At 45.1% G+C, this 16,536-nt stretch overlaps 1 protein-coding gene across 1 annotated transcript; it reads right to left on the bottom strand.

Annotated features, from left to right (window-relative positions):
* Positions 1-4,483: 4,483 nt before the first annotated feature.
* Positions 4,484-16,529, bottom strand: ZFYVE19 (zinc finger FYVE-type containing 19). The gene is made up of 11 exons (XM_027804797.2): positions 16,273-16,529; positions 15,627-15,748; positions 13,769-13,822; positions 13,068-13,228; positions 11,684-11,829; positions 10,708-10,822; positions 9,942-10,151; positions 9,360-9,439; positions 8,552-8,662; positions 6,413-6,555; positions 4,484-5,014 (listed from the first exon to the last, which is right to left on the bottom strand). Exons 1-11 carry the CDS (start codon positions 16,324-16,326, stop codon positions 4,948-4,950), a joined length of 1,263 nt encoding a protein of 420 aa, XP_027660598.2. The 5' UTR covers positions 16,327-16,529; the 3' UTR covers positions 4,484-4,947.
* Between the last annotated feature and the right edge of the window lie 7 nt (positions 16,530-16,536).

Raw genomic sequence — 16,536 nt, 5'->3', positions numbered from 1 at the left:
TGCACCTGGTCTACTTAAGGGGAAGTTAGTGAAACAGATGCTAAAGCTAACGGAAGAGAGATTTTTTCCTTTTTGTGGAACTTAGGACTTAATGATTTAGAAGCTTCTAAAGGAGCAAGGTCTGGGAATGACTTTTCTCGTAATTTAAAAAGATGTTCGAAAAATGCTTATTTTATATATTGAAACAGAGAAAACCAGTTGTACACTGCCTGCTTTTTCTCTCTTTTTAGACACTAAAGAAAAACTGAAGGGAAAAAATACCTGCTCCCAATTTCCCTGCAGGAAGCATCTCAGAGCGAGTCTTGCAGACAGGTAGGTCTCACAAATGAGAAGTGAAGTAGGACACATTGTCTTGCTGCAAAAACTCTTCTGGCAACAACTAACACGTGGCTGGAAAAATACAGAGGAAACTACATCCAGTCTCTCAGCAAGTCAGTAACTTGACACATGCGGCTAGGAAATAAGACAGCAAATGGAGGCTGATCGCTTAGGCAGAGTGGACTCACATTATGTCCTGCCCCTACGCTCTCATGCCTGCCACTCAAAACACAAAAGACGAGTTGCTGAGTCACATCCAGAGGGGCTCCTATGTACCAGTATGTTCGAGGCTAGCTTTTGAGTACATGTTTTGTCAGACAGGGAGAGAAGGGGCCAACTCTGAAACAAAAGGAACATGTGCAGGTTAACTAATAAACAAGAACTCTTGAGCTGGACCAGTAATACCTTAAATACATTAGTCTTTTCATCTTTATCCGTAACAGGGTGAAAATTATTACCTTTTGCTTCCCTCCTATTTTCCAGCAGAAATGTCAGTAAACAAGCTGTGGGCTGTGCACATCTCTAGAGGACAAAATCCAAGCTGTGGTAACAACTGTGATGCAAGGGCTTGCTTCCCTTCACATGCTGTTTCTGTATGCGACAGCCTCCTGGAAGTTTGCAAGCCGTGCAGCTCATACCTTGTCCTAAGGCTGCTCCAAGAAGCTCTAAGCCTCACCCACTAGGTTGGAGAAATGGTCTTTATCAGGTCCATATGTATCTATGGTAGCACTAGGGACATGCCATTTTTTGCTTAGTAAGGGGCTAACGGGATACATCTGCCCTCCTGAAATCTCAATTTATAAGTAAGTAAAATAACAACAACAGAACTAAAACCAGAGCTGCACTGGCTGTAGATCTGGCATTGCTCATGGGTTGGTACCTGCTAACACTCCTGTATCACATCCCTTGAGAAGGGAGAGCAGCACACTGACAAAGAGCTCTGAGCACCGTTAAAAACACAGCCGAGGTTCAAACAGAAGTGCGGGTGGAAGATGTAGGTGGACAGGCCATGAGCTGAGTGTCCTAAACTAGAGCTGTAATAAGCTGCAGCACAGTAGTGTGCAGCAGTCCAGATTAATTACATACCCTACCAGGAGGCTTTGTCTTTGTTTTATTCTGCTGAGCTATGACAGCACAAAGACCTGAAATGCCTCTCCTCTGGCCCGAGACAGATTTTCTCCACCCTGGGCATTGGTCTGTATTCCCTCAATCTGGGGCGATGCAAAGAGAATTTTTGTCCGTGCAGACATTGTTAGAACCCAGGAAAAAGCAGGTTCTTGAAACTCTGCTTGACAGAAGTTGTCTTTGTGCTTATTCTGCAAGTAGCAGAATAAGAGAAAGCTGCAGCCCCCGTCATGTGCAGTTGGTTCTGATACATACAGACATCACTACCACGAGACCACTTCAGATGAGTGGTGTGATTATGGGCAACAAAGCAAGATGCAGCCAGTGCTAGATTGATTTCTTGGCTCACTGGTACAAAAGAAAAAGCAACTTAACGCAATCAGAGCAACTTCTTTTTGTTTAGTTTTTAGAAGTAGCAAATAATAACTTCTGTTTATTTTTTGGCTGTTCTCAGCCTAGACCACAAAGCTAGACTGATTTATTTTTTTTTAAATACAAACAGCTTCCAGTTAACTTTGCTGTTCCTCAGCACCATCACTGCATAAGGCTATAATGTTTGGTACACAGACACCATGTAAGACTGTGTCTTTAAAGGAACTTTGCTATCTTAATCATACCAAGGTAACTCAGAATGTATGAAAGTTCATGTGCTTTTCTAATTGAAGGTTTATGAAGGTGTGTAAAATAAGCTTTAATGCAATCTTCCCTTAGTTATGATCAACACTTACATTGCCTTAAAAAATAAATCTGGCTGCTACATTTGGACACATGACCATGTCACAGCACTTGAGACAATGTGCATGCTCATGAACCACAGCAAATGCAACTTAATGCATTTTAACTACGCTGAGACCTCTCTTTGTAAGGTAATCACAGTTCAAACTTGTGTTATTATTTTGAATACTTGTTGGGGTGGAGCCTACATTTGATAGTTTACACAGAAAAACATTTTGAGAGGGAAAGAAAATCTTCCTCTGCCTCATGGCATGCTACAAAGACAAAAGCAAAGATGATTCTCTCTCTTGAAGATACCAAGCTCTCTTCAGTCCTTCAATGGCTATGCCTGAAGCTGATCTGGCCTGTCAGGGACTGATCGTTTACCAGTATCACCAGCATCTTTTCAAAGACAGGGAGTAGGCAACACAGCTAGAAGTGCACTGCCCACTTAAAGGTCACGCAGCATTCCTCTTTCACAACAGATTCAGCTAGGTTTGCTTCCTGCAGACAGCTGATCTAGATACCCCTTCTACACGCAGGTCACTGAGGCAACAGCTACAGTGGGAATGGCGTTTCAGGGGAAAGTGATTGGGCTGCCACTGAAATGGCCAATTACATGCAGAAAGCTCAGCAGCCACAAAAATGTCCATTAGTGGTACAGAGAAAGCATCATCAGCATGTGCGTGTATGACTGAAGAGACTCTTCCATGCATGACTAAGTTCTATTTCAGGTATTGGGTTGGGTGCATTTCTGGATTCTTTGGGATGGCCCCACAGAAACCAATCTGGGAAACTAAATAAACTGCTTCCGGCTGTAACCTGCTCCTTCACTACTGACGTGAACAGGGCAGGGCTTACAAGACACAGGCTGCCTAACTGCACAAGAGCTCAGAGTTTGGTTGTGGATGATGAAGCATTCAAAATGTTGCAAGTGGCACACCAGCTCATCCTAAGATATTTTAAAAAAAATAAAGCAGCTGTAAAGCAGGAATTAAAATGTCTACTAAGAGCTTGGAAGTGAATCAGTCTTAGAAGAGACATAAAAACAGGTATTTGCATCTTCTCCTGTACATGAAAACACAAAGGAATTAACCGAAGACAGAATTGGGTTGTCTTGCTATCAGACTTACTATCCAGGTCAAATAGCAGTGAAAAAGTGTTGTTCCTACAATAACACAAAGCCAGAACAGCATTTTGTTTTCATTTTTAAGACTGCAAGCTCCTCAGGGCAGTAACTCTCTAGCTAAATTTTGTGTAACAGAGAGCTCACTGTGAGCTCTGACATGAGAACAACTGAAGCAGTTTCCCTATCTACCCGTCCCAAAGAGATAGGCACTGGTGAAGCAAGGGCTGAAAGAAGATCCTCCACTAGAGCGAGGTTTCGCCACCGCTTCCCAACAAAGGGGTTTGATGGCACTGCTGAATACACTTGCTATTTCACTGCAGTTGTTAACCTGCAGTATTACGATTCTGCATCGTCTGATACAGGTTTCTGTTGAAGGGGCTGACCCAGTCCAGCACGTTTAGCACAAACCCATCTTCAGCAGTAGTTTATTTGCTGTGCTCTGACCAGGGGTGGCCGAGGTGCAGGCAAATACTGTTTCATCAACTCAACCTACAGAGGCAGTGACCTTAGGCACAGGGCAGGGCAGACAGCTGGGAGCGGCAGTGTCAAACCAGACAGACAGGATTCGTTGGAAACTGTCAAAGGCAAACCCTTGATTTTTTTTTGCCATTGGAATCTGTCAGTCTTAGAGAGCTCTCTTGAAAGTCACATCATAGCCCTGTTCATCCTGAGGGGATATTAGAGCCAATTTAGGGCAAGTTTGGTTGGGTATTTGAAGCAATTCTGGGTGCTTTGGTCACTGGCAAGTGCCACTTGCATCTGGACTCCCTCGAGGGAGGGAAATGAACATACTGAACTGAGCTTCTCTCACAGGCAGATAAAGAGCATTATACAGGCAACACCTTTACCCTACCAGGGGTAAACCCTGCTTTCAGACTAACACACAACTCTTCCAGACTAACATGCTACCCTTACAGACCACATGGAACCTTGGCACAGCCACTGCGGATCACAACGCTGTGCATCAGTAGCAGATTTTTACAAATCATCCTTCAAGTATGTGAGCAATACTGCCCATCAAGGTAGAGTAGCCCCTGCAACTTTTCCAGCCACGCCAACGCAACGTTTTTGATGACTTCATGATCCTTCATTTCTCTCCCTAAGCCACTTGACACTAGGACTAAGGTACCATTATGAGATGGCAACACTTTGTAAAGGGCTATCAGGCATTCCCAGGAGAGACTTAAACCACAGGGCTCCATACAATAGTTTTTATTATGCTTTGGAAGTTCTCATCACACAGGTGATCATGACATAGACAGTTTTCTTAGTGCAAAGTGCTTTGCTGCCTGTTGAACCAGTGTGTAAGCTGTTAGCAAAAGCAGGAAGTTACTTATCAGCCAGTCAGTACTGCCTTAAACACACATCTTTACTGCTACCCGCATTGCCTTACCATCTGTATTTATAGACTCGTATCCGCCCCCTCATACCAAGTCCTCATTTATCCCCAAGCACGCACAGCAAACCCTGTACTCCTCTGGTTGTACTTGGGAGGACAGCATTGCACACCCTCCAAGCCTCTCTCAGATTACAGCACATCTTTAACTGTCCAAAACATCACCCGTTTTGGCTGCAAATCCACTTGACTCTTCCCATCTGGACAACTCCTCTCTTTTCCTGTTCTCCATCTCCTTTTCTGCCCATGAAGACTGTGATCGCTTCTACTTGCACGGAAGACGATAGCAGGAGGTGTGGTGGTCCTTCAAGTCAAACTCATCATGGCCTTCCCTGAGAATCAAACACAAAGCGCAGTCAGAAGTAAATACCCAGGCAGGGAACTCACCGCTAACCACTGCACAAGACGTCTCCCAGAAGCCCTTAACTAGAAACCCATCCCAAGAGTTAGCTGTGAGGATCCAACTGGCAGCCATGTGGACTGACTACTTGGACATATTTGCTCGTAACAGAAACCTCTGAGGTGCTCTGTGGAAAGGTCTGTTCACCCTTGCCTGCTGGAATGGGAAGTGACAGTAGGCCTCTCTGTTTCTTTCCCTCTTTGGGAGATTCATGTAACTGGTGGCTCATTTTCAGCACCGTGTTTGTGATTCCCACGCACATTAGCAACTCCGACGACAACAGTCAAAATGAGTCTGCTCACACAACTCAAAAATAACTGTTGTGGCTAAAATACAGGCAGCTGTCTTAACCACGCTCAGAAGCGGGCACTGTGGAGTAAGACACAAGCTTTATCTACAGCACGCAACTAATACACTCAGTCACCTGTCAGACTGCTGATTCTGCTTTTAATGATGTTTGCCATCTGATACTGTTGCTTTAGTTTTTATTATCTTACATCTAACAATCATATGTTTTCTCACCATTTTCATATATTCTCCCCTACTCAATTGTCATCTCTCTACAAAAACATTTGCAGAAAATGAGAGAATATACACAAAAGCATCTCTCGCTATCCCAACCAGATTCTTAGCACCCTGCTAAATGTCATCCAGCACTAATCTAAGAACCCAGCCAACTACCCAATAGTTTTGAGACATGAAAAAAAGAAACCACACAAGTTGTGAGGAATAGCTTTGTATTCATAAGAATTAACCGTCCACATCTGAGATGTGCAACCTTTTTTTTGTCAAAAATAAGCTACAGATGTTTAAGAACCAAGACTACAGCTGCTGCAAGGCCTAACTGAGGAAAAAAAGGTTTGCCTATAAAATCAACGAAGATTTTTTTTTTTTTTTACATAGTTTAAGACTGCAGAGTTTCAACTAAGAAAAGCCTCAGTAATTTATACTATCTGATCTCTCCTCTTATGGCAATCCAGCCCAGATCATCCATCAATAACAAGCCACAGGAGTCACAGAACAATGGTCTTGTTTATCCCATCCCACGCAGTGCAGCACATCAGCTGCTCCAGAGAACACTCAGACAATGTGCCCAAACATGCACTGGAGCAGACAGACATTTCTGCCTAGGACCAGTTTAGTCCTCGAACCCTGGGATAACTACTGACTGCACAAACTATTTCCACAAAAACTAGCACTCAGCTCACATCTGGGTTCCTCAGATCTTACCTCCTAATGCCTGGGTTTCTGCCCAAGGGGAAGAACAAACAAGAGCAGCCAAGTTTACCTGTCACTGGCCTCTCAGATCAGGAGGAACTGACAGACTTACCGAAAACAGCGTTGGCAGTAGAGGTCCCCATCGCAGCCATGACAGCGCAAAGTGGCATCTTCGTTGCAGATACAGCACCAGGGTAACTCATCCTCATCACTGTCATCTGTGCTGGCAAGAGCTGTGGCGGTTGGAGTCTGGCTCTAATTCACAAAGAGAAGAGACACAGCATTCAAATCCCAGCACAGACAATACAGGAGTTCCATTGTAATGCATGATGGCCACGACGACATGTCACATGGTCCACAGTCCACTCTCTGTTGATCCTAACTCTGTGAGATGAACTTGCCCACAGCCCAAGGACAGGCTCTGTATGTATCTAGATCATATAATAAAAACCCAAGGTACTCCCTATAATTTCCTCATGAATCTATGCTGCTCAGAGGGTGTTCATCCTCATTTAGCATCTACAGCAATATACACCAACATTGTCCATGTTAAGGGCATGAAGCCCAGATCTTCTGGCAGGCACCACAGCAATACCAAGCTGTGGTGGGTGACCTTGGCTGGATGCCAGGCGCCCACCAAGCCATTTGATCACTCCCCTCCTCAGAAGGATAGAGGAGAAGAAAGTAAGATGAGAAAAACTTCATAGGTCAAGATAATGGCAGTTTAATAAAGCAAAATCAAAGTTTGCACACGGAAGCAAAGGAAAACAAAAGACATTAGTCTCTACTTCCCATCAGCAGATGTCTGGCCTCTTCCTAGGAAGGCTTGAGTATGCATAGTCGTTGCTCCAGAAGGTAAATATCACCAATAACAAATGCCACCCACCCCAGCCTTCCTCCTCCTTTCTCCAAGTTTTGTATCTGAGCAGACGTCACACAGTATGGAATATCCCTTCGGTCAGCCAGGACAGCTGACCCAAACTATGTCTCCTCCCAAGACCTTGCCCATCCCCAGCCTACTGGTTAAGGTGGGGGAAATGTTTGAGACAGCCTTGATGCTGTGGGAGCACTGCTCGGCAGTAGCCACAACACTGGTGTGTTATCACCACCTTTCTAGCTACCAGTCCGAGCTCAGCACTGAGGGAAGCTACAGGGAGAATTGACTCAATCTCAACCAGACCCAATACACAACCGACAGACAATCCCTGCTGCAAAACCAAGTGATCAAGCAGTTTTGCTGAAAGCACTTATGGGGGAACAGAAAGCAGTGGGGAGGTGGTGGTGAAGGAGTGTGTTTTCTCCCTGCTATAGAAAGAAAACTGTGGGACAAATGAAGTGATTTGCTTAAAGACACCTACTATTGATTTGTATTGAGGCTGGGCCAAAAAGATCTTCTGAAATCATAATCTAAAATTTATCCATAAGGCCATCTATTGTCTCCGCCTGCTTTACAGACAACTCTTGTGGAACTGAACAGCCACACACACATTGGGACACAGTGCCCAGACACTGGCAAAGGCTGCTTCAAAACACAACAGCAATAAGATGGCACTATCTTTTATATCACTAAACCCAGAAGCGCAAGGTGGCATACCTACAAGATGGATGTTTTCAATAATGCTTACAATTAAATAATTTCTTCCAGTGGGGACAGGCCTGTCAGGTGTCTGTGAGTCACAGGTCCATTTAGTTCTTGTAATATACATTAGACAAGGTGTATATATTTCCATAATAGGCTGGACTCCATTCTGAGCATAGGATATCTTATTACTAATTCCTTCCTCTGACGTTATATGAGAATGCAGTCAATTACTATCTAGAGGTTCCATTCTGTACATGCTGAAAGCACTGGCAAACCTCCCACTTACCCTGGTACAGGCTACATGGTACTAGACTGTGGCCAATTGGTCTAATTACATCAATCAAGTTAAAAGTCTCTTCTCTAATATCCATCTTGCGAGGTCTGTGCTAACTTCTCTGGGTTTAGAGGACACCATCCCATTCAGCAGAAAGTCACCCTGAAAGAAATTGTGTCCCAGGGAGCTATTCCTTTTAAAACAAGGATGACTCACAGCTGTGCTCAGGCCTGGTCAGCCTTGCAGAAGCCACTCAGCTTGCCTGCTCTGGAGAAGCTGGTTGTTTTTTTTTCCTTTGCATCAAGCTCAGGATACAGCAAACTTTTGCTGTATAACTGTACTCTCCTGAGGCCCTGGAACATGTCATTTCAAGAGATCCTAACCAGCTCACTGACCTTTTGCTTTGCCTTCTTATGCAGGTTCTGTTGGGAGGGTGTTGGTTGGGTGGTCTGATCTGGAGGAATGTTGAATCCACTTGCTTCATCCAGGGCTGCTTCCTCTGCGAGCTGGTAACAACAGAAAGTAAGAAGCCTGTTGTTTCAAGTACAGTTGGGAGCCTCACTCTAGGCTCTAAACTCCTGCCCTTCTCCTTGCTCTCATGCAGTAACAGGAGATAACAAGTCTGAATACATCTGGTGTTATCTAGGCAGATGTGAGCTTGTTCTGGTCTGCACTCCCAACACTGTGCGTACGTTGTGAACAGTTAGTGTAGCAGCAGGGGCCTTCAGTTAAACACACTCTGCAGTGCAGCTATCAGCAGACCCTCAACATCATGCTAATCATGCATGTGTTGTCTGTAATTAGGCAGAAACTTAAGCACAGAAAGCTCTTGTCTTGCAGGCAGACACTTCATAGACATTTAGACAGAAATGTAGGCATAAGCTGTGCTAAACAGCACACACCTCATCATCCATGTTCTAGCTGAGTGGGAGAAAAGATTAAACGAGAAGTTAAGGAAGTACCTGCAAAGTGGAGTTGGAGAGGACACCACAAGAGACACAAAGCATGAATGAGAAAGACAATGTGACAGACTAGAAGTAATGTTGCCAATCACCTGTAGCTGATGGCCCAGGGGAGCTGGTGTTGGAAAAGCACTAGGAGAGAAAGGAATGAAATTCTGCCCAGGAACAGAAACACATGCTTTGCATGCTCACAGGTAACATATATACTGGGAATAATTGAGAGGAAGCTGCCACTTCTGACCTGTTTCAGCACTCTGCGAATGGCTTCCTCCTCAGTCACTTCCTCATCACTGTCAGGGAGTTTATAGGTTTCCAGTGTAACTGCGAGAGTAAGAGATAGGAGACTGTAACCCACACCTGCCTCAAACCTCGAGCCCACTTATGTGCCAGAGACAATCCTTTGTGGTGTGAGCTGGTTTTGGCATTCTGGCTCTGGCACAGACAGACCCTTTACAGGTCAGGACTCTCAAAAATGGCATTACTGTTTGTTTTTAATACTGGAAGAGGGAAGGGAAAAAACCCCATCAAAACCAGAGGTTTGCTTTTAAAAGGTTTGTTAACCTCACCAGAGCATGCTAGAATTATCCCAAAGAAGGGTGCAAGACAAAGTTGTCTGACATTACAGCTCCAGCCTTTACCCTCAACTAAAATCTTTCATACTGATTTCATGAGGAACCAACCTGTACAATGTTACAGGCAGAACGAAATCTGTCTGTTTCTTGCAGAATGGAGGAATTACATGGATAAATGCCTCTCAAAAGAAATTACTCTGTCACAGGAACTTGGTTCCTCTCTTGGCACTGTGCTTTTGTCTGCTACTCACCTTTCTCTGGGTCCTCGCCTCTGAGTGCTGCAAGTCTCTTGGCAACTTGTAGGATCTTTTCCTGTCTAGTGTTCTCTTCCCACAGCTCAGCAGCAGCTTCTGCCAGAAGTTTATTCTTCTCTTCCTCTAGCTGTTTTGGGTCCAGATTTGCAGGGCAAACACAATCTTCACTTTCCCGATTGAGATCATTCAAATTCTGGCTACTAACAGCTGCAAACAGACCGAACACGCTGGTGACTCAGCAGCAATGTTCCTTGGGTGCAGACAACGAGACTAAAGCAATGGTATGAGTGTAGCTTGCTGCTCCTCCATTAATTTGGGAAGTAACAGGAGAAGGCATGCCACAGTAGGATCTGCATTGTACATGAAAAGAAGAAAGTGAGCTAATCTGTATTTTACAGTGAGATTACACAGAAAACACCGCAGCTAGGAAGATAATTGTATCCCAGATTCCAATGTTTTGTAACAGCGCACAGGTGTGTTGAGTAGCAAGAGCTCCTCCCCAGGGAAGGGTCACAGAGAAACAGAGGAGCAATCTGAATAATACAGCCCTGAGAAGAAGAAACCGTCTCCCAGCAAAGACAATGAGACCCAGTATAGATCCGGATGGCTGCTCTTGGTCAATTTGGGAGCCATTAAGGGGAAGATTAGGTCAAATTGGACACCCAGCTCACATGTAGGCTGGACAGGGAGGCACATAATCCCTTCTCACTACAACACATATATTATTACACAGAAACAGGTCAGTGGAAGCCAAAGTAGATACCTTGAGGCTGGATTCTTGGTCTGTAATGCTCATCAATGCTAACTTCCTCTGACAGCTGAGTTAACAGGTCATCAGTCTGCTGGACCAGACTTCTGGTATCAGGAGGTCGGTGTACCTAAGAAACAAGGAGGGTAGAAAAGGCAAATGAAAGTGGTGTACTCAATCAAATGAAAAGTTTGGTAACCAAGATCACCCTAGGTGGAAACAGCATAAAAAGATGCATCCACTGCTCAACTTATGGTTATCTGGTGTAAGACTTAGGGCTTCATTCTCTGAGGTGCTGAGTGCACACAACTCGAAAAGCAGTCACCCAAACAAGGCACAGTAGTGCTGAACATATAGGAGTACACGCTGCTGGGTCCCACCCCAGCTCTGCCCCTACCCCCAATGTAAAAAGAGTGCCGTTCTCAGCAGTGCCAGCCAGAGCCCCACTGGGGCCTATGGTAACAGCTGGGTGTGAAGCACTGCTGAAAAATGAACATGAGCATCTTGGGGACAAGATCATTCATATAGGCTTTGAAGGCATATGTACAACTCATTCCTCTGCAATCTCAGACTAACCATTTCTGGAATAATTAACAGGATTTTTCCCAGCTGGGCTGCAGTAACAACTACAGGATACAATTAGAAGGCAGGGCTGATAAGCCCCAAACACAAACAAACAGCTCTGAAAAAAAATAATCAGACCACTTGGGTATACAAATGGGTTGAGAGGAAAAATATTAGCATCCGTAACTAAAAATAAACACATGAACTACATTTGACATAAAGAAACATATTGCATTCAAATTGAAGCAGTGAACTGTTAAAGGCTGGCCATTTGCTTCTGGAGCAATGACACAAACAGGAGGGGATTTCTGAAGGGTGCCACTTGGACACAAAAAAGCTGAAGAAAGAAGAACGGTTAACATGCTGGGACACCAGCTACTGTGTCAGCTCAGAATACACTGCTGGCTAAAGAGCTGAAGGAGCTTACAGGTCTGGGAGCCTGGGAAGGAGGATCTCTCCCCTGCAGGACAGCCAACCGGTCCTCCATTTCCTGTGTGGATGGAACAGGTCCTCGACAGTCCTCCTTCAGCGCAGCCAGCCTAGCCTCGATCTCAGCCTGAGTAGGGATGGATTCTGCAATTCAGAATAACCCAAGAGAAGTGATTATTGTGTTATTGAAAACAAAATTTCACATTTTTTTTTCTCAAAATTGTGTTTCTTTCTGGAATCAGATTCTGAACACCTGAGCAAAAACCTCCCTCGGACACTGACACGAACAAGCAGTCATACTGCAGTGACTTGGAGGCTCCCCTAAATGGTAACTGCTATCCTTTTCTTCCGAGTCCTTGCCTCCTTCACAGTTTATCTCCTAACCATAAGGTATTAGGATAATGTCATTTGGCAATCAGCTGACTCAGGACACTAGGGACAGGCAGTGAAATGTGTTATTTAGGCAGTACAGTCCATTGCTACCACATCTCTTAATGTAATCCTAGGCATATTGAAACCCTCCCCCACCACATAACAGGATGAAAGGAAACTGCCTCAAGTTGTGCTAGGGGAGGTCTAGATTGGATATTAGGAAAAATTTCTTCATCAAAAGGGTTATCAAACATTGGAAAAGGCTACTGAGGGAGGTGGCTGAGTCACCATCCTTGCAGGCATTTAAAGATGTGTGGGTGTGGCACTTGGGGACACGGTTTAGTGGTGGACCTGACAGTGCTAGGTTTATGGTTATAGTTGATGATCTTAAGGTCTTTTTCAACCTAAATGATTCTAGATTCTATGATCCTATGATAATCAGGGTGTTCTTTCCCTTTTAGAGATCACAGATAATTTTTAAAATAGTTTATTCTCTCACAAGTTCCACAAGGCTGTCCCAGAATCTGACAGCTGTGGACTGCGATGAGAATCCTTTTCTTCCTCTGTGAGGCAAGGCTGGCCAGAACATAATCCCACAGAGACTGGCACTGCTGTTGCCCAGGACAATGACCTACAGGAAAACTTCTGCAAAACAGTATGGCCAAAGACCCTCTTTTCATTCTGCTCCTAAGGGGCTTGACACAGGCTTTTATCCCAAACAATGGAAAATGAGAAAGTGATTTTACAGGTAAGACACTGTCCCAAAACTAGAGAAGCAGTTTCAAGGGAAACCCCAAGAAGCAAAAAGAAACTGGAACAACAACCTAAAATCACTGTAGAATATGACCATTGTGGCAGCAGGACATGGATGCTCTGTCTTATTTTAACCCTTCAATTCCCTAAAAAGGGAGGCTCTGAAAGCCCAGCACTACTTCCTCCCTCCAGGTTCCATGTTTCCCCAAGTGGCAATGTTCCCACCCAAGGTACCCCTGGTATCTTCCAAAACTCACTCGGCTTCCTTTCCTGCCTGAGCCTCTCCAGTCTCTCTGCAATAGCTCTATCCTCTTTTGAGAGCCCTGGGTATCTGGAGCCTACTGGACGTAGGGGCTCCCCAGCTGCCTTCTGTTGTTTTTTCAGCTGGTTTTGCTTAGCCTCAAAAGCTGCTACACGCCTGTGACAAGAATGAAAAAAAAAGAAACCATTGAGAACAGGGGTTTAAACCCTAAGATAAAAAACCATCCTCTGTGAACCCAACAGGCTATTTGAGGGATGTCAGTGTAGAACAAAACAGAAACCACTCCCTCCTGTACCAGGTTTTCCTGTATCAGCACAACGAGGAACACCCAAGGGTAAGGAAAACCTTAGCTCACAGAAGAAGCACACCTGGCACCAATTCCAAGGAGACAAGGAACAATTCACCACCAGGTTCTTGTTTCCAAGCCAAGTCCAATCAGTCACAGATAAACATAGGCAGGAGGCTCTTCAGGAGTATATTTGAAAAGAATAGACAACCCTCCCACCTCCACCCCCCCAAACAAACAAAAAGACTCAGACAACAAAACAAAACCTGCATCCTTTATCCAAATCTGAACAAGCAAATACCCACATCACAATCCCCACTTTTGCTGGTTTCTATAGGGAACGAGGAGCGAGGGCCTGAAAGGCTACTCTGCAGCACAAACAAACCATCTGGCAGGCAAGTGCAACTCACTTTTTGTAGTTTTCTGGTGGCGACCATTTTGCTGAACTGCTTTGAGATGCCTCTCTGGAAGACAAAACCAACAATTTCTCTGAACTCAAGATACTATCAATGCTTCAGTCATCTAGTCTCTCAACTCCAGAGGAATCAGCATACGTTTCTCAATCTCCTGGTATGGTCCCTTTCATAACCTCATTAATATGGAAAGCAATCAGCTTATGGAAGGAATTAAGATAATATAGCTGTCTGCGACAGCAAGGGACTTAATTTCTAGTCCTTTGGTCCAGTTGTTTTGCATCTGGACAAAACATGATTTAACGCGGTCACCAGTAATCCAAAGGAGGCAGGGATGAAATAACCTTGCCTCCCACAGCCTGCACCTCCCAGTTCAGAGAGCAGATAGAGAGTAGTTAGGTAAGACTCACAGTGTAATTAGCTTCCATACAGCGGAATACTCTGAAAGGAGCAGTGGCATGCAACAAACACAGAATTATATAATGCACAAGCTAAACAAAATGTTACAAAAGTTATTACGTAACAACCAGTATCACAACATCTTCTAGCACACTTGAACACTGCACACCACAAACACATCTTGTGTAACTATCTTCTACTTTGCTGTATTCAGGTTGAGCTACTACACTACACACCTGTGTAGGGTAGTTAGCATATTTTATTCATTCTTAGAAGTTACAGCTACAAACACATCTGTGCTGTGCTAAGGCCTGTATAGCAATGAATGAATGCAACATCACTGGACCGCTTTCCAGTTCCAAGGCTTCAGAACTGAAAGCTACGTGCATGAAGAACAATACACACAGCTTACAGAGCTGCAGCCTACCTGTATTATCTACCTGCTATCCAGTCAGGGACAATTTTTTTCTGCTGTAACTCTACAGTGCTGATACTAAACAGATGAGGAAAAAAACCTCAAAAGAAACATGGAGAAAGGCTGCCCTGTTTTCTTAATGGCTTTGGAGATGTAACAGGGAATCAGAAAATTTCAAACCTGAAAGACTGAATACTGTACTTTCAGCATCAATAGCTCACACTGGTTTCATGAGCCAGTGCTTCTGAAATGAAGGCCTCTGCTAATGACAGACTCTTCTCCTTTAGACACCTGCAGAGCCAAAAAATTCCCTACTCACTGGTGAAAATTACTTGCTAGAAGAGAGGTAAAAGAAATGCAAAAGACGACACAGAAGAACTGGCCGAGCGAGGGGTTCTGGTGTACACTTGTGCTCTTGCATTACTCGTTCATGTGTATAACCCATGCTCCTACTGAATTAAGGGTTTCTGTTTTTAACAGGCAGGTTATGTTTGCAAATCTTTTTTTTTTTTTTCTTTTAAAAGAAAACCAATTTTAGGCTACAAAATTTTAAGTCTTGAGGCTATACATAGCAGAGACCCCTTAACAAGAAGGATCTGTGTCACTGTTTGCCCACAGAGGTAACACTTCGAACATCTTAGTCAGACCATTCAACTACTATGCATCTCAAAAGTCTGCCAGTGCTTTCAAAGGGGTGTAGATTTTTGGGCAAATACATGGTGCAGCTTAATCTGCTCTTGTCTAGCGAAGATATCCACAGGCATTAGATGTCCACCCATGAAGATTTGAACCTAGTTCTTTCAGACTACTATGTCACCCTAGAGAACAGCCTCACAAATCCTGATACCCATCTTTGGACTGCACAGCTCATGTAACAGCAGTTCAGTTAACGACCTGGCTTGAAACTCCAGGGTACAGGCAGCGTGCACACACAAGCGCAAGGCACAGCTCTCACGGAGAGATCCGCAACACAACTTTGGGGTGCAAAACGAAGAAACAAAGCAAGATACTGCCTTTGGGTGAAAAAACACTCTGTCTTACCCAGTTAGCTTTCCGTGACACTGCTTGCACACCTTCTGCTGAGTGTTTCCACAGCGGGGAACGACAGCACTGAAGCTAAGGCAGCCTGAGCAGAACGACCGGCCGCAGTTCTTGCATCCACACTGCGGAGACACAAGAGAGGGGCAGGACAGGGCTTCAGCACCCAGTCACCATCCACACCCCATTGCTCTGGCCAGCCATATGCAGGAACAGCACCTATGCCAAGCTGCACTAAAAATAACACTGGGGTTACACTGATTTTTTTTTTTTAAACTGTATCATTAGCTACTGCTGAAGATATGGAGACTCTCAAGAGCCTTCGAGCACCAGCACATAACTCCTGCTGGGGGCTGAGACACCATTTCATCCCATAGTATAATGAAGCGTGGGGGGGAATTCTCTGAGACAGTGACTGAATGTTGGATTAGAGGGATGACATTCAACGGCTTTTTTTTTCTTTTTTTTTTTTTTTTTTTTTTTCCATAATCACCCATATTCGCAGACGTACTGCAGCCAGGCCCCGCCGAGCTCAGTAGCAGGGACAACAACGCGGCGGCGCTGTCAGGGGCCGCTCAAGACTCCCCGGCTTCCCTAAGGCCGCGGCGCCGCGGGCCCGGCCGGCCCTGCCCCCCTCAGCCGGACTTGCCTCTTTCTTGAAGACCGAGAACTTGGACGCACACCCATAGCACCGCCTGTCCATGTTGCTGCCGGAGCCGCGCCCCCACTACGCCAGGCCCGACTGTTGTCCCCGCAGCGCCTGTCACTGCCGCACACCCAAAGGGCGGCAGCGAACCGGGGCTGCCGGTAACCGGGAGGCCGAGACGACACCTTCCCGCCCCTCACACAGTGGGCCGGCGCCGCACGACGCCCCGCTGCGGCGCAGGGCCCGCCGGGAGGTGTAGTACCGGGA

This window comes from Falco cherrug, chromosome 7, assembly GCF_023634085.1.
Source record: "Falco cherrug isolate bFalChe1 chromosome 7, bFalChe1.pri, whole genome shotgun sequence".
NCBI classification, from domain to species: domain Eukaryota; kingdom Metazoa; phylum Chordata; class Aves; order Falconiformes; family Falconidae; genus Falco; species Falco cherrug.
The sequence above is the reverse complement of the archived record's forward strand: the minus strand, read 5'-3'. Positions and strand labels throughout refer to the sequence as shown.